Source organism: Mus musculus, chromosome 8, assembly GCF_000001635.26.
Source record: "Mus musculus strain C57BL/6J chromosome 8, GRCm38.p6 C57BL/6J".
NCBI lineage: Eukaryota > Metazoa > Chordata > Mammalia > Rodentia > Muridae > Mus > Mus musculus.
In genome coordinates this window covers 78,599,250-78,620,061 of record NC_000074.6, presented here as the reverse complement: position 1 = coordinate 78,620,061, position 20,812 = coordinate 78,599,250, and the positions used below count along the sequence as shown (strand labels likewise).

General features: G+C 41.7%; 1 protein-coding gene and 1 pseudogene across 14 annotated transcripts in view; both read right to left on the bottom strand.

Annotated features, from left to right (window-relative positions):
- Slc10a7 (solute carrier family 10 (sodium/bile acid cotransporter family), member 7) overlaps window positions 1-20,812 on the bottom strand; it is a 224,690-nt gene that overhangs the window by 113,951 nt on the left and 89,927 nt on the right. Inside the window, exon 7 of one of the 14 annotated variants that reach the window (XM_006531489.2) lies at window positions 15,806-16,153. The exons of 12 other annotated variants lie outside the window; for them this stretch is intronic. In XM_006531489.2, the coding sequence (XP_006531552.1) occupies window positions 15,996-16,153 (158 nt within the window). In that variant the 3' untranslated portion in view covers window positions 15,806-15,995. Of the gene's footprint in view, window positions 1-15,805; window positions 16,154-20,812 lie in introns of those variants that run through there. One more of the 14 variants, XM_017313009.2, reaches the window with a different exon arrangement.
- On the bottom strand, window positions 15,317-15,771 carry Gm2253 (predicted gene 2253; annotated as a pseudogene).

Genomic DNA, 20,812 nt, shown 5'->3' with positions numbered 1-20,812 from the left:
GCTGCACAAAAGGCAGATGAAGTCTTGTCTTCTGTAAGTCAATATGTCTTCTCGAAGGTCCCCAAACATCTCCACTTCTAATCAGTAACTGTCATTAAAAGCTCTCATTAGGTGAAGTAGGCGTAATTAGAGCACCTTGCCCTCACAGGGTGTGTCAAATCAAGAGGGCCGAAAGGTTCATAAATTAGTGCCAATTCTCTCTCCCTCTATCTGCTTCCAATCTGCTGTGAGGGATAAAAATCGTCTTTGTACACATTAAGTCAAAAGCCCAGTAGCCCTGCAAAATTAGTATAAACACTAACTCTGGTCACTTGAGGGTCTCCCTACTCTATCACGTGTCTCAGAAATAAGAGAGATAAAGTTTGCTATCAATAACACTGAGCCTGTCTGCTGAATCCCACAGATTCCAAGGCGTGAATAATTTAACCTCTTGTGGGAATTTTGTCATGGTGGAAATACAATGTCTGCAAACGGAGCTGCGGGATGTTCCCTGTGATCTATTCTTGTGTATGTGCGCAACTGCTGTGCTCATCCACAGAACAATCCGGGCCCTGCTGCCACTTCACAATGTCTGAGACACAACATGATGGTGTTAGATAGATAGTGAAGACTGAGCATCATACAATCATGGCACCTCACACATGAAAGGGACTGACTGGTAAATGCGCTGTATTTCCTTCCGCTCCGATGTATACATGCCACTCCCTAAAAGACATGGAGACTGAACGGCCAGAGGAAGTAAAGAGAACATGCTGGCCATTTCCTTATAGAGAAAGGGGTGTGTGTGTGTGTGTGTGTGTGTGTGTAAGTGAGCAAGTGAGTGTGTCTATAGTGTGTATGCACGTGTGCAGTCTTCTTGGTGCAGTATGCCCTGTGAAGACATAATTCTCTAATTACACTTACTTACTTAATGAGAGCTTTTAATGCTGCTCTTGACTAGAGCTGAAGATGTTTGAAGACCTTAGAAAGAACGTACTGACTTGCAGAAGACAGGACTTATCTGCCTTTTGTATGGTTCTGTCCTCAGCATTTGAATAACCACTCTAAATCCAGGAATACACACACATACACACACTCACATAACTATGACCCTCAGATTTGCTGAAAAACTGGATGTCGGCAGGGTCAATTATGCCATTCACTGTTTATTGTTGAAAAACTATTTCATGTACAGGCGCGGCAAAGCTACTAGCAAAACCAGCCACTAATATTCCCTAGGCGTGTGCCTTCAGAGGTAAGCTAAGCTGTAGCGGAGTCTGTTTGTTTGAATTTTGGTTTTGGTGACTGAGACCCAGGGTCTCACATAGTCACTGTGCACCTATCAATGAGCTACATCCTCAGCATCCTCTGATCCTGATGGAAACTTCTAAGGTAGTTCTCATACTAAAGCCTGAACACTGGCTCTAGTCTGCAATCAAATGCCTTGGTCCCTGGTGAAATCTTTAGACTAAACCTTAAAGCCTCTTTACCAAGGCCATGAGGTCTCCAGACACAGCAGCTCCTGCAGCCTCTGCCTTACCCTAGACCCTCTCGAGAAGCAGAGGCTTTCCTTTCCTTCTTTGAAACCATCCAGGAATCCTGCCCCAGGCCTTCTGAAGAAGCAGTTCTCTCTTCTAAATAAAGCCATTACTTAACTATCCATGCAAAAGGCAGCCGCTCAGTAGCCCAAGCCTGAATCTTTCCTCTTACCCACCAAAATTTAGCTAAACAACAACCAAGTTAATTAAATAACATGCTGTTAACAGTTACTAGCTACTAAAAGTTCCTTCGTGTTTGGTCCCACACCCTACTTTTTAAGTACTTTTTTTTTTTTTGGTTTTTCAAGACAGGGTTTCTCTGTATAGCCCTAGCTGTCCTAGAACTTACTTTGTAGACCAGGCTGGCCTCGAACTCAGAAATCCGCCTGCCTCTGCCTCCCGAGTGCTGGGATTAAAGGTGTGCGCCACCACCGCCCGGCCATACCCTACTTTTTAAGTACTTTTTTTCTTTTTTCTTTTTTCTTTTTGGTTTTTAAGAGAGGGTTTCTTTGTGTATCCTTGGCTGTCCTAGAACTCACTCTGTAGACCAGGTTGGCCTCTAACTCATAGAGAGCTGAGAAATAATAATAATAATAATAATGATAATATCTGCCTGCTTCTGCCTTCCAAGTGCTGGGATTAAAATCATGTGCCACTACCACCTGGCTTTTTCATAAACTTTTAAAATTGAGCTTTCACAAAAAAAAAAAAACATAGTATTTCCTTTTAGAGATATGAAAATGAGTTCCTTTAAAAACAAAACAAAACAACAAATCAAGGAATATGTGTGTGCTGGTTTGAATATGTTTGGCCTAGGGAATGCACTATTAGAAGGTGTGGCCTGGTTGGAGTAGGTATGCCCCTGTGGGTGTGGGTTTTAAGGACCTTCTCCTAGCTGCATGGAAGCCAGTCTTCTCCTGGCTACCTTCAGAACAAGAGGTAGAGCTCTCAGTTCCTCCAGCTCCACATCTATCTGGATGCTACACTGCATGATATACACCTTGATGATAATGGACCTCTGAACCTGTAAGCCAGCCCCAAGTAAATATTGTCCTTTATAAGACTTGCCTTGGTCATGGTATCTGCTCACAGCAGTAAAACCCTAACAAATACAATGTGTTTGGTCACTGTTTATTGATATTGGAAGACCCAATGGTATATCCTATGTACTAAATTCTCATTTATATCACCCAATATTTGATTAAATCTATCATGCAACTGTCTACCTAGTGCTCAAGAGTAGACTGCTGGTGCTAAGGGCACAGGATGAAGAACTGTTTCCTGAGGAATGAATGGGTTATGGGAAACTCAGACACAGAGAAAGGCTAACTTATGATGCATTGTGTTAATAATTCAAATGCTAATTTGGAAAGCTAAAATGTTATAAAATACAAAGTCCTACATCAAATCCAAACATGTCTGCAATCAGTGTAATAGGTTTTAAAGATGGAGCCTGGGTCTTTTGTGAAGGCCACGTAGTATCACATTATAACCTATTATACTGAGGGCCTACAATCAGAGTGGCTATCTAGGGCAGGTTTTGAAAATTTAGCCATGGGTGGCTTTCACAGAGCAGGCTGGATGGTGCCTAATCCCAATTTCACATATAAATTAATCTAAAAATCTCATCAAAATGTTATACATAGTCAAGATAAGATTGTCCCCAAAACATACAGAAGATTGCAATAACTGCAAGAATCCTAGCATGTGGACTGAGGCACCATTACTCTGCATCACTGGAAAAACCTAATCAGAGTTGACAGCAAATGTTCTTCTGCTTCGTACTGAAGGTCAGTTCCGCTGACCTTGGGACTGGTGAAAGTCAGCCCTCCGTCTCTACTCAGGTCCGCGGTCACAGCATGAATGGGAGCCCAATTTCATTATTTTTAGTCTTCTTTTCTGCAACCTTCTTCATTAATATTTATTCTCAGAACAACAACAACAACAAAAATAGGTTTTGTTTCACCTTCTTCCTTTCTACAACATCATGAAAAATATTTGGGACAAGTAAAACTGACAAGCCACCAACTACCTAAGTCAGCATTTTCACGGCAGCACTGACGCATTCCACAGTCCATCTCTGCACGCTGGGCCTGCAGCCCCAGCACAGCCCATTCCATGGCACCTGGCGCACAGCTGGCTCCTGCCTTTCTGGAGAGTATACTTTAGTGTGGAAAGTGGACACTGGATGAGCTCATGATTCCGTGCCTAGTTTTAACAAAAAATATTGACTATAAAGAGAGAATTTAATAGGCAGACTGCTTCAGAAAGTTCTTCTTCCCTCAAAGACAAAACCCTATAACTTTCTCTTTGGTGGTGTATTAGTTAAGAAAGCCAACCAAGCCCAGACACGAGCATATAGAAGCACGCACCATGTGATCCAACAAAAATGGAGAAGATGTATTTTGGAATGTTTCAAAGATGTATTCATTCTGACTCCCCTTTCTTATCATTGTGGTCATATTTCTCCATATATCTACTCATAACAATAATGTAGAGAGTATATATTTTAAAACATGTCTCAGACATTAGTGAATTTTGGGTATTAGGGATGTTTAAAGAGAAATCTGTTCTCTAGTCAGAATCCACAAAGCCACTGCTGCTGGCTGTCTTCCTCTCTCACTTCTGAATGTCGTCTACTCCAGGGACCACTGCATCAGCTCCCTGTCCCTCACTGCCTCACTCACACAGCTTCTGATGTCTTGGACCTCATACATTTATACGTATATGATTCTACTTTTTTTTTTTTTTTTTTTTTTTTTTTTTTTGGTTTTTCGAGACAGGGTTACTCTGTGTAGCCCTGGCTGTCCTGGAACTCACTTTGTAGACCAAGCTGGCCTCGAACTCAGAAATCCGCCTGCCTCTGCCTCCCGAGTGCTGAGATTAAAGGCGTGCACCACCACCGCCCGGCAATTCTACTTTTTAAAACATGTACTTATTCTTGTTTTACATGTATGCGTGTTTGCCTGGATGTACATATGTGTATCAAATGCTTGCAGTATCCACAGGGGTTGGAAGAGAGCATTGGATTCTCTAGACTGGAGCTGTGGATGGCTGTCAGCTGCTATGTGGGTGCTGGGAACCAAACTGGGGTCCTTTGCAAGAGCAGCCAGTGCTCCCTCCAGCCCCATGTGTCTCACTTTTTAAAGCAGAGATTGGCTGAGGCAGAGAACTCCTCATCTCATTCCATGCTGTGGCTCTCTAACCCTTGTGTCTCCAACACTGCTCACAGCAAACGTACAGTCCAGTTCACCAACAGAGAACTGTGACTACCTCTGAGGGGAGTTCAATGATAATATACGTTCTTCCCAATATATTAAACATACCCTCATGTTCAAAATGAATTGATTTAGATGAAAATCAAAGCAGGTGAATGTGCAGTGTACAGCTTGAATCCCTCCCTAGAATGTTATTACTTTGGTTAGTCAATATTTCTATGCATTTTCAATCTTGACTTTCCAATTAACTTGTAAATAATTACATATGCCATTTGTGTTTTTATTGTTTTCTTTATTCCTTATTGTTTGCTTGATTTGAATCTTTTAGAACTCAGCACTCATAGAAGTCATTAGCGAGTCTTCATATACATAAGCCAAGACAGGCTTTGAGTTTGAGAGACTGAAGAGTCTTTTTGTTGTGATGAATCATGGATTATGCTCATTACAGAATACCCCATAGGCCTGACATCCCATCTTTCCACCATGACTTATCCCTCCTCTCTGGCTCAGACTCACCTTTGAAAAGGATCCTTCTCATGTATACCTGAAGAATGTTACTAAAGTAAGTAGATTCTGGTATCATGTGACATATTCCCCAACTGTGTCACTGTCTGACTCAACTCTGGGACCACAGGCAGGCTCCATCATCTTAAATTTTAAACAAAGGGATAACTAATTAAACCAATGTCATTCAAAAGGCTCAGAAAACAGGATGATGCTGGGCATAAAGTTGACCTCACTGGAAGGTGGACATTTAAACACAACCTTTCTTATGATGGATATTCCACTAAAAACTCTACGTAAATGAATCGTTTTGTGCATTCCAGTATGAAAGCCAAAAGCTCATGAGAGTGGAAAGGGTTGATAGTTTTAGATTACATTACTCTAAATAAAGGAAGGATTGTTGCTGACATTGCCGTAAATATACTGCATGGTGACATGTGTTTGAAGGAATTACAATTGTGTGGCACAAGTCAAAATCAAATTTATTTCAATCAACTACAGCATATTTTTAAAACAGAAAAAGCACATTAGGATACAAATACATAAAAATGCCGTTATCAACTTTACTGTTTATGTACAAAATTTTAAATCTTTGCTTATTTGCAAGTAAAAAATATGTACATCGGTAAAACTGTGAGGTTGTGTATATACTTACAAAAAAAGGTGATTTCACACATGAAAAATTCCAAGCCACTACCTGCTCAAAAATTTGCTGGGGAAAAAGGTAGTAGGGAAGGACAAGCCCCTTACTAAATCACTGGTAAATGTTTAAACCCATAAAAGAAAAAGTAACTGAGATCTAGACACAAATAACCAAAGAAAGAGAAGAAAATAAACAGGAGAATTAAGTCAGACATAGTGCCAGCTGAATTCAGACTTAGGGAGTTTACAGGGCATTAATCTGATATATGCTAAATTAGGTTTTCAAATTCTATAATATTTGATTTCTTTTCTAAAACCGGTTTACCCTTAATCCCAGAAGTTTTTCTTTAAATGATAAACTACAATTCTAAGTGGGATTTCTATTCAACCAGGAGTGCTGTTGTTGTTGTTTTAAGTATTTATGAATCATATTTATGATTTTATCCTCCCTAAACATTACTTTTGACTTTAATAAAGTCAAGACTGATGTAAGAACTAAAAGATGGTTTACTGTGGATTAAATAATACTCATTTTGAGGCAAGGCCACTATTTGTCAACTCAAATAATGTCAGAAAAGTTTTCAGACATCTGGGAATTTTTTTCCAACTTCACAACCACAAGCTGTGGCAAAGCCACCAAGAATTTCAGAAGATAAATGAGAAAACACAGCCCCGATAGTTCACAGGGCTGACCATAGCCAATGTTAGACACAGTCCCATAGTACATACAGCTGACCACTGCCTGTGTTAGACACAGTCCCATAATGCATACAGCTGACCACTGCCTGTGTTAGAATACAGTCCCATAATGCATACAGCTGACCACTGCCTGTGTTAGAACACAGTCCCATAGTACATATAGCTGACCACTGTCTGTGTTAGAACACAGTCCCATAGTACATACAGCTGACCACTGCCTGTGTTAGACACAGTCCCATAATGCATACAGCTGACCACTGCCTGTGTTAGAGCACAGTCCCATAGTACATACAGCTGACCACTGCCTGTGTTAGAACACAGTCCCATAGTACATACAGCTGACCACTGCCTGTGTTAGAGCACAGTCCCATAGTACATACAGCTGACCACTGCCTGTGTTAGAACACACCCAAATAATGCACAGAGCTGACCACAGATAACGTCCCTTATCTTCACCACAGGAGCTTGAATACAGGTATATGGTCTGGTATATGGTATATGGTCTGGTATATGGTATATGGTCTGGTATATGGTATATGGTCTGGTATATGGTATATGGTCTGGTATATGGTATATGGTCTGCATCAGGGTGAGCTGGGAAGCAGGAAGCTTTTCCCCGCCGCACACTGATTCTTGGGACTTCTGACCCACTTCTCAAGTATCCCAAGTTCAAGGCAGATATGGGGCTGACCCACAGAGCTCTGTCTTTACCACTGCATTCACACTGAAGCAGTGCTGATCTGTCAGCTCTATGAGTTGCTGAAGAACAAATAAAAGACTATCAGCCAGTACTCCGGAGGCAGAGGCAGGGGGATCTCTTTGAGTTCAAGTCCACTCCTGATCTACAGAGTGATATCCATGACAGCCAGGGCCACACAGAGAAACCCTGTCTCAAAAAAACCAAAACCTAAATTAAACAAACAAAAAACTGCCTCAGGATGCCAAGGCAATTATATTACGGAGAATAACCCTAGTGTGGCTTTAAAAGTAGAAGAACACTCTCAAGAGCGCTCCAGTAGGGAGTAGAAGCTAAAAACAAAACAAAACAAAACAAAAGACAAAATAGGAACAAGGGAAGTCATTGATGTAACATCAGTATTTTCTGCCATGTGACCCAATCAGAACACAAACCTCTTAAGATTACCCTGAAATTCCTGAAAATATGTGGGCATGTACTGGTAGCCAATTGTTGGTGGGTGACGTGAGGAGAAAAGATTCTATTACGTAGTGAAAAACACAGATAAGTCTCTCATCAAGAGTCTGTGTCCTATAATTTGACACTTACTTTGACAAAGAAATAGAAAATAAGACAAAATAGAGCCACTTAGAGAGGGTCCCTGGTACACATACTTACTTGTATACTTGTACATACACACACACACACACATACATATATATGTGCAACAAATTAAAAAAAAAAGCCAAGAGTTTAAATGTCTTGGGTTCTTTTTTTTTTTTTTTTTTTTTTGGTGGTTTGAAGATGTAAAGAGAAAAGAAAGCATAGAAGAGATTCTTTACCACAAAAGAAGTCAGAAAAAGACCAAGATCATAACAGCCAGAAACACCAAAGAAGAGGCTGTCATAAATCCTCTTCCTCCCAACAGTGGACATCTCTTGTAAGAAAAGGAGGCAAGCATCGGGCTGGTGATCAGGATGCCTGTTAATCTGTTATAATGGGAAATGGGCTGATAGAGCAAAGCATGCTGCCAGTATTAGAGTTCAGAGAAGAAACGGTGGTAAGATGAAATGCGGTTTGCTAAAGATGGAGACAAAAGACAAGTCTATCTTGGAAAAAAAGAGGGAGACACAAGAAAGCCACGGCAAGCAAAGGGAGAACATGAGAACTAGGCTGCCTGCTGGAGACTCCCAGCCCCAGAGGCTGAGCCCTGAGAAAGGGTTCATTTGCTCTACAGATATTTAGCGCACGACAGGCCAGAAACAGTGTAAGCAGAGAAGGTACAGGAGGGGAAATGCCAGACAAGGACCTGCCCTCTCAAACTATGAAGGAATAAATAAGGCACCTTTTGATTATTGCAATTTTGTTGAGAAGACATTAAGGAAAATTCAGCTGAAAGTACCAGAAAGGTACACAGGGAAAGCTGCTAAGAAGCTACCACGAGAACCGGCATCTGAGTGACCAGGAGAAGACCACCTCATGAGGATCTGAGGGAAAAAGAGCGAGTCTAAAGCAACAGCCTGATGAAGAAGCCTTGTGGAGGAACTGGGCACAGAGTGTGTGGGGAAAGACAGTCGATGTGGCTGTGGTCAGGGTGGAAGACGTGGTGTAAGCCACTGCCACAGAGGGAGGCAGGGAGAGAGAGATTAACAGGGCAGTGCTGGCTGCTACAAAGAATCTAGACAGACATTAGTTGAAGGAGAGTAAAAAACAAGGTACATTTAAAAATCGGAAAGAAGTTGGGAGAGTCTGGTGGACCACTCCAAGGTGGTTCCTCAGAGATTAGCATAGCTAGGTGTCAACCTAGGATTTTATCAGGATTGGCACAGAAGCAGGGCCGCCACTTCAGGAATGGTTGAGTTCAGTGACCACTGAAGCCCAATAAGCAAGAGTTAACAGCACCGTTGATTTCTCTAATAGTGAGAAACCAGACTTCCATTACCCTTCGTCTGTCCCCACCTACCCTTGAGCCCTATCATCCAGGTTAGTTAACTATTCTTGTTGCTGTGACAAGATAGCTTGTTTATTTGGGCCCATGGTTTCAGACAGTCACAGTCACTTACTATAATGGTGGGACTGCATGACGATGGCTGTATTCATGAAGCTTGGACCAGGAAGCACAAAGCTGGGGGACATAATGAGGGGTGGGAAGAAGGTAGAACTTTCCAAGGCTTGCCTCTGGCGGTATATATCCTGTCATGTAGGATTCATGTTTCACAGGTTCAATAACCTTTCAAAACAGAACCACTAGCTGGAAACTACACACAAGTGGGTGGAGGGCATTTGAGATTCAGACATAACATTTGATCTTTAGTCCCCCAAAACCACGTAGCTACTCAAAATGCAAAATACACTCATAATTTCAAAAGTCTCCAACGTTTTAACGCTTTCAACATTGTTAAGAAGTTTTAAGTTGGGGCTAGAGAGATGGCTCCAACGGTGAAGAACACTGACTGCTCTTCCAAAGGTCCTGAGTTCAAATTCCATCAACCACATGGTGGCTCATAACCATCTGTAATAAAATCTGATGCCCTCTTCTAGTGCTTCTGAAGACAGCTACAGTGTACTTACATATAATAATAAATAAATCTTTTTTAAAAAGAAGTTTTAAGTCCCTTCTGAGACTCAAGGCTAGCTCTCAGCTATAAAAGCCTATAAAACAAACAAACAAACCAACAAACAAACCAAAATATATATGGTGCCAATATACAGTGGTATAGTGAACACTCCCATCCCAAAAGGATAAAGAGAGGAGATACATGAAAAGGAGACAAAAGCAAGGCCAAACCCAGTAGGAAAAACATTAACCAGGAGTCATAGGAAGCCCCTGTAAGATTCGTGGTAGCTCAAAATGACCACGGTTGTAAAAAGTTTGTGTTCTTTTCCCAGAATTTGCCTCACTGCAAGGTGTGCCAAGAGATAGTTCTCTGATTGTATAGAAAAGCCCACACAATGTCTCTGGTCCTTAAGTCTGCACTTAATGTCCCTAAAGGTTAACCAATGATAAACTGCCCCCAAGATGTATAAAAGGTGTGTGTTTTAGCTACTCGGGATCACTTCTATCCCAATTTCAGAACGACCCCAGCATGGTGGATTAATAAACCTCTTGCTGTTTGCATCGATCTCCGTCTCTGTGTCTCTGTGAGTGGGACATCCCGGACGTAAGGCTTTTCGGGTCTTACAACCCCGCCCCCCCAATGGGCTGAATAACTGTAGCATATGCAGCCCTTCTCCCGGGCCTTATCTCCTTCGTGCCTGCTTTTACGTTGCAGATTTCCCATTCCACATTCCTGTGATCTCGAACATCCTGTGACCTCCAGGGCAACTTAGACATCCCCCTTCACACTGGCACAGGAGCTCAGGAGCTCCAGGAGAGGGGTCTGACCCTGCCACACCCAGCCTGTTCTTCCTGGTTTTCTTTGCAAGTTCTGTTCCAACCTGCATGGTGCCACAACTTTTATGTTCTGCATGCTTCTAAGTCTAGCAGCATGTGGACAACACCAAGCTCTGTAACTAGCTTGAGATACAATTGGCTACACAGATTTATCACAGCAACAAAATCACTTCTTAGCCAACTGTCCTCAGCCTGTAGCTGTAGCTGCCTCTAAGCCTCTAGGGGCCTTCTTGGCTGACCCAAGGGAAAATACTTTCCTAGACAGTAACCCTCCCCCACCTTTCCATCTCAAAGGCACTCTAATTTCAAAAGAAAGTCTTATACATGAGCTCTTAGCTTATACCCTGAAGTCTTTGATGGGAAATGTCTTACCTTTAAGCCACTTTCCAATTGTCCAAATGTGGAGTTCACTATTTCTCTTAAATAATAATCTCTTTTTTAAGAAAAAAATATCACCACATTGCCTGTTCAAGCTCCTTCTTCAAATTGTATGTTTCCTACAATTTCCACTCTACTTTTCTCTGAGTTTTCACTATAAATCTGTTTAAAAGCAGCCTGAAACAACTGGGCTACAACCTGAATGTTATGTTGTTTTGAAATTTATTCCATCCAGTACATTAGCTCTCCTTGGTAGAGTATTTATTCCTGTCTGGAGCCTCACGAGCAGGCCTTCACCGCCTGCACGACTGTCAGCATACCAGTCTTCTGAAATCTCACCAAAATGTCCGTTATTCTCAGCTTACACAATTATAAGTCTACTCTAGCTTGGAGCACCAAATTTCTCCACAATCTGCCTGTAAGATAGTTGCAAAAGCCTATAATTCTAATCTTTAGGTTCATCGCAGCAATGATCCTACTTCTTGGTACCCATTTTCTATATTAATTATTTTTATGCTTGTTTATACTAGCTCATGGTCCATCATGCAGGGAAGGCATGGCTCCAACTCCATCCTTAGTATCAAGGTTTGCTACTTCTTCATATGAAAGAAATTGATAGATCCAAACTGGGGACAGCTATAACCTTCAAAGGCCTACCCTAGACTCAGTGCCCTAAAAGTTTGCAAGCAGTGCCAATATCTGTTTTGAAACCACATGTTCAAAACTTGGATCTGAGGGGGCTGGAGACATGGCTCAGGGGTTAAGAGCACTGACTGCTTTTCCAAAGGACCTGAGTTCAAGTCCCAGCAACCACATGGTAATGGGATCCAATGCCCTCTTCTGGTGTGTCTGAAGACAGCTACAGTGTACTCATATTCATAAAAAAATAAAATAAAATAAACAAAACATATCTTTTAAAAAAAACTTTGAAAAAAAACAAAACAAAAACTTTGGACCTGTGAGGGACATTCTACAGTGAATTCATAACTAAAGACTACATACCCAATATTTCTATATTTATTCATTGTCCTATGGGTCTTGTGTGTCTTAAGTTTCAGAATCTCCTAGACAGAAACATGGTCATTTATTTCTACAGACACTTCTACAGGTTTGCTATTTTTTTTCCTGTGAGTGATTACTTACGACTCATTTTTGATCATTTTTCTACAGGAATAGGAATTTTTTCCTTACTTACTCTCAAGACTTGTTTATTATTGAAAATGAAAAAAAAATCACCTTCATTCATATATTTCTTCTTTATTGCGTGAATTCGAAGTCTAAAATTGTCTGGTACAGAGAGGGTGCACTGACAGAAGCATCAGTTCAAAGATTAAACAGGAGGCGTGGTCTCCAGTGAGGCACTGAAGCAATTTAGGTTATTGACAGTTTTCTCTATGTTTCACTGAAAACAACCCTGGGTTTGACTTTTGGGTCATATCCTTCTCATCTAACCTGTGAAAGTTTCTGCTACTAGCGAGCGCCACACAGAAATGGGGGAAAGTAAGGAAGTGTGTGGTCAGCACACCAGGAGTCGTTAAGGAGCACCTGCCCAAAGCTGCCTCTTGCCTCTGCAGAACATATACCTGTGCAACGTTAGGTTCCTGTTTTTATGTGGACATTTTATATTTAACGTTTCCAGATTTTCAGAACACTACTTCCTCTCTCTAGATCCATTGTCTGAATCCGCATTCTCCGCACTTACATTATTCACGATCTAAGAGACTTTTTTCCTTTCCCTCCTCCCTCCTTGTCTCTCTTTGTTTGAGACAGGGTTTTACAACGTAGCCCAGGATAGCTTCTAATTCCTGCCTCTGCCTTCTAGGGCTGCGACTGGAGATACAGCACGCCACGCCTGGAGATTCTCACTTTCTAGACCAAAGAGTCCTACTAGTTCCGAGTCCTCTGATGTCACTTCCTCCTCTCTGGATGAACTGGCAGCCGCAAGAATGACATGTCCTGAGGGCACTGGCTTTTTGAGTGCTACCAAGACTAAGATTCAGAGTCCTGATAAAAATGAGATTTGAGACAGTTACAGGCAGGAAATCCATGTGAAATCACTGTCAGTTTCATCCACTGGGGAAATGATTTAAACACATACATCTCAGGACAGAAGCAACTTAAAGACAACAAAGAACTGAGGATTGTTTGAAAAAATAGAGGGAAAAAGTTCTTTTTATCTGCCTGTATCTTGTGTATCATATATATTTTGTTGTAATTATAAGCCTACTTAGACAAATGATCAAATATCTTGTATATTCAAGTTATGGAAGGACTAGTGAACAATTAGTCCATTATCTTTACTAATTTGTTCTCAATTCTGTGTGATCCAGAGGGAGCATGGCTCCCTGCCAGTGTCACCTCTGAAACAATGCAGAACTTTGCTCATGTATTTTGCATTCTTTAAGAAGATACCTAAATTTGTGGATTTGGGAACAAATAAATTTGGGGAAGAAAAGTATGACTTTTCCCAAAGCTCTCAGTGATATGTACTACACACTGCAAGGTGATTCTACAGTAAAAGGGGGTTCCTGGGAAAACAGACAATCACATCATGGCAACTCGGGGACTGTGGTATCCCTAAACTGTTCAGAAGATCTGAAAAACTGCTTCGAGTATGCAGTAGTTAGCATTCAATAATGCCTTAATCTTTAATCTTTGAAAACTCGAAGAAGCTGCAGTGCCTCTCTCTACCAACAAATAACTAAATCACCTACATATAATTACAGAATAAATTCTGAATAAAAGTTTTAGATTTCAAGCATCTAAGCTAAAGAGTTCTATGGCAACTTCAGATTTTATTTTGCTTTAAAAAAATGTATCTAATAGACTACTGGTAATACCTAATACATGGACTAATTTCCCATTTCTACCTTAGGGCCGGCATTTGCTTACTGTGTCCATGAAGACTGAAGCACTATATTCTGATCCAGAAACTCTTTATTGACACCTTTCGGGGAACAGCCGATGGGCCCCTGTCTGGCATAGGTAGCACACAAATGGTGTCCTGTTGACTACCCTGAAGACCTAGTGAGCTGCCAGAGAACTTGACTTATGGACCTGACTGGTGTCCAGTCCTAGGACTGCCCTTCGTGTGTCTGCTATGCTATCTTGTCTCTCATTTTAACCTCATCCTCTTTGATGATGGTCCCTTCCCACCTCCCATTTTCCCTGCCAATAAGACCAGGAAAACCCAGAGCATGCAGACACACAGCTATCAGTGAATCTGAAGACCAGGTTGACATTTTAGCTCTGACCCTCTTTCCAGTATAGTTTCACTACTCAGAAACAAAATATATGAATGTAAAATTGCTATTTAAAGAACCTCCCATATTTAATGTATAAAACTTGATGTGTTTAGACATATTCAATCACCTGTGACACCCACCACCATCATCAAGGTAGCAGTCACCCAACTTCCCCCTTCCCTTTCCTATGGCAACTATGATCCTGGGATTCAACTCTTATCTAATATTAGGAGCTGCTTCAAGAGCCTCCTGAAATCCTAGTTGACTCATGAAGAGAGCTAACAAGACAGCTTACTAGCAAAGCCTTGTCCCCTCCCCCCCCCCACCAACAACAACCCACATACTCTTTCATGAATAATGAGACACTGTTTAATGCCACAGTAGTCACATGAGGTCAACAAGAATAAGAATAAGAGGCCAACAGCTGACTACAGCAGAGCAGAAAGAAGAAAACTGCCAGGGACTCAACATGACCATCAAGATCACCAATTATCTACTTCCTGTTGACTTATGAGAGAAGAAAGGCACCCATTCCCGAAAGTAGCTAGAAGAGTGTACACTACTGTATAGAAGATCCTAAGTCCTCAGGATTTTTTTTTAATTTCCAGAAGCCTCATAAAGAGTACACAGCAGCCGGGTGTGGTGGCACACGCCTTTAATCCCACCAGAGGCAGAAGCAGGCAGATTTCTGAGTTCAAGGCCAGCCTGGTCTACAGACTGAGTTCCATTACAGCCAGGGCTACACAAAGAAAGCCTGTCTCAAAAAAGAAACCAAAAAAACAAACAAACAAAAAACAAAGAGTACACAGCACTTTGGTCTACTAAGATCATCATCACCACTTTGTGGCTTACAGAGTGACATACATTAGGTGGTATTAACTTCTATTGGACTCTCTATCTCAGAACAGAAAGCCTCCTAGAAAGCTCAGCATGCTATGGCAACACTGTTTACTCCATACATGTGTTAATTCCTAGCACCTTTATAAATTGTGTGTGTGTGTGTGTGTGTGTGTGTGTGTGTGTGTGTGTGTATTCGTTCAAAAAAGTCAGTAGACTCTGTATTGCTCCTGGGGTGTGGGGCTCAGGCGCTCTTGGCTAGGCGCGTCCGTTTCATGTTCACCACCACAGGCTTCTGGCTTCAAAGGATGACCCTGGCCCTCTGGCTGGCCGCCATGTGCTGATCAGGGAGATAGTTGTCCTTTTAGGTCACGTGCCTGATGCTGCTGAGGATGGCCCAAGCACTCTTGTTGATGGTGGTTCTCATGTAAGAAGTGTCAGGTTTTCGCTGGTGAGATCTGTGTTTCATAACCACCAAGACCCCTCTGCCATCAGCCGCAGGCTCCACTCCCATGGTCTTGGGTGAATTAGCAAGAAGCAGAAGAAGTGGTGGGCCTTCAGATTATTGGGCTCCGTGCTGTGTGTCTGCGTACTCATCTTGATCAAGAAACTGGTGCAGTTCCGAACAACTGGCCATCCATTGCAGATGCTCAGACATGGCAGCAGCCAGAGACAGAAAGAGAGCCACCTTCAGAAATTCTTAAAGGGTTTTATTATTATTAGCAAAAGACAAAAGCTCTGAACTAAAAGATTGGGAACAAATGTATTTTCCAATACACCCTTCTTTACTTTTGCAATTCAAATTTTAAACCAATAGACAAAACATAAATTTTAAATGGTAATCCAACCATTTCCAATGTATAGGACACACAGAGAAAGGAAAACTTAATGGTCACGTGCAGGCAGGACTCTGGAATGTTTGGGTGCTCTCAAAGGTCCTGTACCCATCGTAGTCCATCTGTGGCTCACACCTATGTAACTCCAGCAAAAGTCAACCCAATGGACAGCACATTCCAGACTGCCAGAGCCAAACAGCAAGACTCCTGACCAAAAGACCAACAAATGAAAAAGCAAACAAAATAATAAACCATTGGTTCTCAGCCTGTGGGTTGCTACTCGTAGCTTATCAGACATTTAAATTACAATTCATAACAGTAGCAACATTACAGTTATGAAGTAGCAATGAAAATAGTTTTAAAGCTGGTGTTTACCACAGCATGAGGAACTGTATTAAAGAGCTGCAACATGGGGAAGATTGAGAACCACAGCAATAAAACAATGTTTCTCAGTGAAAGAAAAGCATGCTCCAAAAGTATACATTAAAAAATCCTACAAAAATAAAGACAAAAAACCATTTAAGTCCAAATAGAGAGAATTTGTTTATATGGCACATTAAGTGTTGGTGAAATGCTCAGTGGGTGAAGGCATCAAACTCAAATCCCAGAACCCACCTGAGACAAAGAGAGAACCAATTCCTGCAAGTTGTCTTCTGACCTCTACACGGCCGCTCTAGTACAAAGACACAGGTGTGCGTACATGCATGCACGCACACGCTATGAGGGGAAATGGCATGTTAAACCCATGTGTTATGGCACATACAGCTGCCACCTCTGTACTTGGCAGCTGAGGTAGTGTGGTGATGGATTAATGGCCAGCCTGGGCAGCACAGGGAAGGTTTGACTCAAAAACCAAAACCAAAGCCAGCAAGATGGCTCAGGAGCTAAAGAGGGTTGCCAACATGCCTAAGGACCTGAAGTGGATTTCCAGAACCATGTGGTGAGGTGAGAAGCAACTGCTGCAAGATGTCCTATGACCTCCATATGTGTGCCATGCCCCTCCAATAAATATGTAATGTAGAAACAAACAAACAAAGAAACTTTAAAATCCCAAACAATGCAAACAGAAAGCATGTTAAAAACAAGGGGCGTTGTCAAACTCAAAAACCTATATTATACATGACCCAGTTCCAGAAAGGTCAGGTCTGAAGGGCAAAAAGAGGGTCCCAGAGGGCCTGTGGGAGGGGGGATCGTCAGCACGGAGAAAGGTGCTGGAACATTCTTCATGTTGACCGTGCTTCTTACATAACTATAAGAATTATTAGGCCGGGCGTGGTGGTGCACGCCTTTAATCCCAGCACTCAGGAGGCAGAGGCAGGCGGATTTCTGAGTTCGAGGCCAGCTTGGTCTACAAAGTGAGTGCCAGGACAGCCAGGGCTACACAGAGAAACCCTGTCTCGAAAAACCAAAAAAAAAAAAAAATAATAATAATAATTATTAGAATCTGTAGAACTGTCCATGTTTTCAAAGGTAAACTTTTCCATACTTAATTTATTCCTTAACTTTGAAGTGGTAGAAAAGACTTATCTGTGAGCTATCTGTTAAAAAAAGAGTTAATCCATGCTAGGTTAACTGATATTCTAATAACAAGCCAAGAATCTGAGAGACAAAACTGTTCCAGAAGATTCTGAGCTGTAGGAGATCTTTATAAGTCTTCAAGACATTATGGTAGAATCAGTTTGATACTGGAGCTATCCACCCATTATTGATTGATTGATTGATTGATTGATTGATTGATTGATTAGTAAGGGCTCACATGAAGTGATAGCCTCAGCTGTAGAAACAGCAGAGCCATACACCCACTATTTATTTATTTATTTATTTATTTATTTATTTATTTATTTATTTATTAGTAAGGGCTCACATGAAATGATAGCCTCGGCTATAGAAACAGCGGTTGACCCTACCATTTCATAGTCTCAGCTGTAGAAACAGCGGAGCCATATACCCACTATTTATTTATTTATTTATTTATTTATTTATTTATTTATTTATTAGTAAGGGCTCCCATGAAATGATAGCCTCGGCTGTAGAAACAGCGGTTGACCCTACCATTTCGTCCTGCGCCTTCCAGTGAGGGCATGGGTACACATGATATATCTGATGCCAGTATTTACCCACCTTTACATTTCCATGGTGGCTACAGAACATCTCACATGGACAGCTCATCTGCTTTCACAGGAACCCGGCAAGGCTGGCTGCGTGCCATACTCTAATATGGCCTACCTTAGATAAGAGCCAACAAGGCTCATTGTTTTATAGGACTCACCTATAGACCTAAAATCAGTATAGAGCCAGAAAATGAACCACAATATTCTGATTCCAAACTTAATAATGTTTTTCTCTCATATCAGGGGGCCAATTAAAGGTAACATACCTAAAATCTCTTTCCCAAGTCTCCAACTACCAAGCCGACTGAAACCCACGCTGATCTACAAATATAACTCTAAAGCTTCTGGGATAATTCCATAAAATTAAAATGACTGCCCAGGAGAGATGGGGTTTTCTGGAGTAAAAGCTACTGCTCAAACAGAAACGAGTCAACAGAGCTCTTACAGGGCCCGCACACGTTCATATGGACTCTCACCACACTCTGCAGTGACAGGCGACACTGCTGCCCTCATTCGTGGAGACAGCTGACGAGGAGGCGCTGAGTAACTTGTCCGCAGCTGTGCTGCTGATTGAGGATGAAAACCAGGCTCTTATGCAAGATCTTTGCCCCTTAAACTCTTGATCCTCAAGCCCCTAAGTCTACACATTTGTAATGAGTCAAGACCAGTGGTTTCAAATATTCCTTTGAATCTCAACATAAAAAAAAATGTAAAGGTATTACGCTGTTCATAGTTTTTCTATCTCTAAGATGAGGGCTAAGTGCTTGTGCTTCCTTTCTGCAAATGTGTCCAACCTCTCTGGTACTGCGCAAAGGCTGAACCTCCAATGGCAGGCAGGAGCTTTGACTTGACCATCCTCTATGTGCCTGCTTGGTACCTGGTATACAAACTGACTACCAGCCCAGAGACCAAAGTGAACAACATGCAAGACAAGTAAAGACATGACTCTGGGAACCGTGATGCTCCCCTCAGAAAGCCACTCTGCTTGAAAGTGGTGTATTGTTTATATAGCAGAGCTTGTGGACGGGTAAGAGAGAAGAAACGGTTCATTTTAAAAGAGATTCTCTAAACCCTACCTAGAAAAATTACCATAAAGGCACTTGAGGGTGAGGGTGCCACAGGGTGACCTCAGTGCTGTTTTCTGGTTATCTTTAGTGGCTGTTATTAAAAAGAAAAACAGATGAGGAAGAAGAATTCTGATTTATATTGCTGTTTTTAGATCGTGTGTGTGTGTGTGTGTGTGTGTGTGTGTGTGTGTGTGTGTGTAGAAGGGGGGAAGGGGTGTAGGTAGATACATCATTGTCTTGCTGGGCTATAACTTGCAAACTGAAGTTCATTTTGCTTGTCAAGTGCAGATAAAAGGAGAAGGAAAGAAACAGTTTAACTGGAAACGGCACCTTCCCCTAACTCCTGAACTAGTGCACACAATAAGATGAATAATTCAGCTGCCCGAAACATCATGTGTGCAAAGCACGGCTGCAGACCAGGGACATTTTCACTTGGAATTTGTGTCTCCTTTAGTCAGCCCACTTCATCTGCATTTCTAACACCTGCTTCTTCAGCTGGGAGGGCGCTGCTCTTCCACAATCACCTCTTATCTCCATTCTGTCCCGCTAACAAAAAGACTACATGGTGAAACTCGGTTACCTGACCTAGAAGAGAGAGGGAGCAGGGATCCTGCTTTATCTTATCAAGGTACTTTTTAAAGCATATGATTTACAAATGGTCACACTTTAAAGTCTATATAAATAAATATATGAAGCATCGATGTTGGTTATAACAAAGATATGTCTACATCTTCTGCGATGGGGACCTGTTTCAGTTCAAACAGAAGAAAAGAAGTAACTGCAAAGACGAACCTGATTTGTAAAGTTCACAGCTGTCCCTTACAAGTTTATTATTACTACATTATTTGTATTAACAGGAGGGTTTTTAGGCTTAATTCTGTGTAATATGGGTGAAGTGAAGCTACCAAGCAAATCAACCCGTGGCAGGACTCCCACTCAGCCCACTGTCAACAGTCCCTTTCCCACACAGAAGCTGTCTGAGCGGAGTAGCTGGGAGAAGACACAGAACACTGAGCACTTTTGAGCCTGCTATCAAAGGAGTGCCTTTCCTTCAGAGAATCTCACTATAATACAACAATCTCATCTGTTGTCTGACTCTTTTATACGCATGTAAACTCCATCTGGCTGCTCACCACTGTTCCCCAAGCCAACCTTAGCAATAGGCACAAAGAAATACTCAGTAACTCTTACACAAATGCTCAGCTCCCAACCATGCTAAATTAGACCGAAAGTGAAGGAGTATCACTATGTATCTATATTTCTCTCTCCTTCTCTTCCCTCCCTCTCTGCCTCTGTGTGTGTGTGTGTGTGTGTGTGTGTGTGTGTGTGTGTGTGTGTGTGTGTGTGTGTGTGTGTTGGTGGTAGTGGCCATGTTTTAGTTTCTCCAGACAAGGTTGCTCAGTGTGGCCTGCCTCTGCCTCCGAAGTGTTAGAATTAAAGGTATGCATCACTAGGTTCACCTTGCTTGTGGGTGTATTTTTAATTTTTACGTGCATACGAGATCCTACCTGTCAAAGATTGCCATAGGACAATATTTTCTATATAAGCTGGCTCCCTCAGACACCAACCAACCACTCCTTTAAAATATCAAGACATTTAATTCCAAATTTTAAATAAGTCATTTAAACACATATATCATTTATCTCTTCATCCACCTTTAAAACTGGGCTTCACAAAGTTTAATTAAT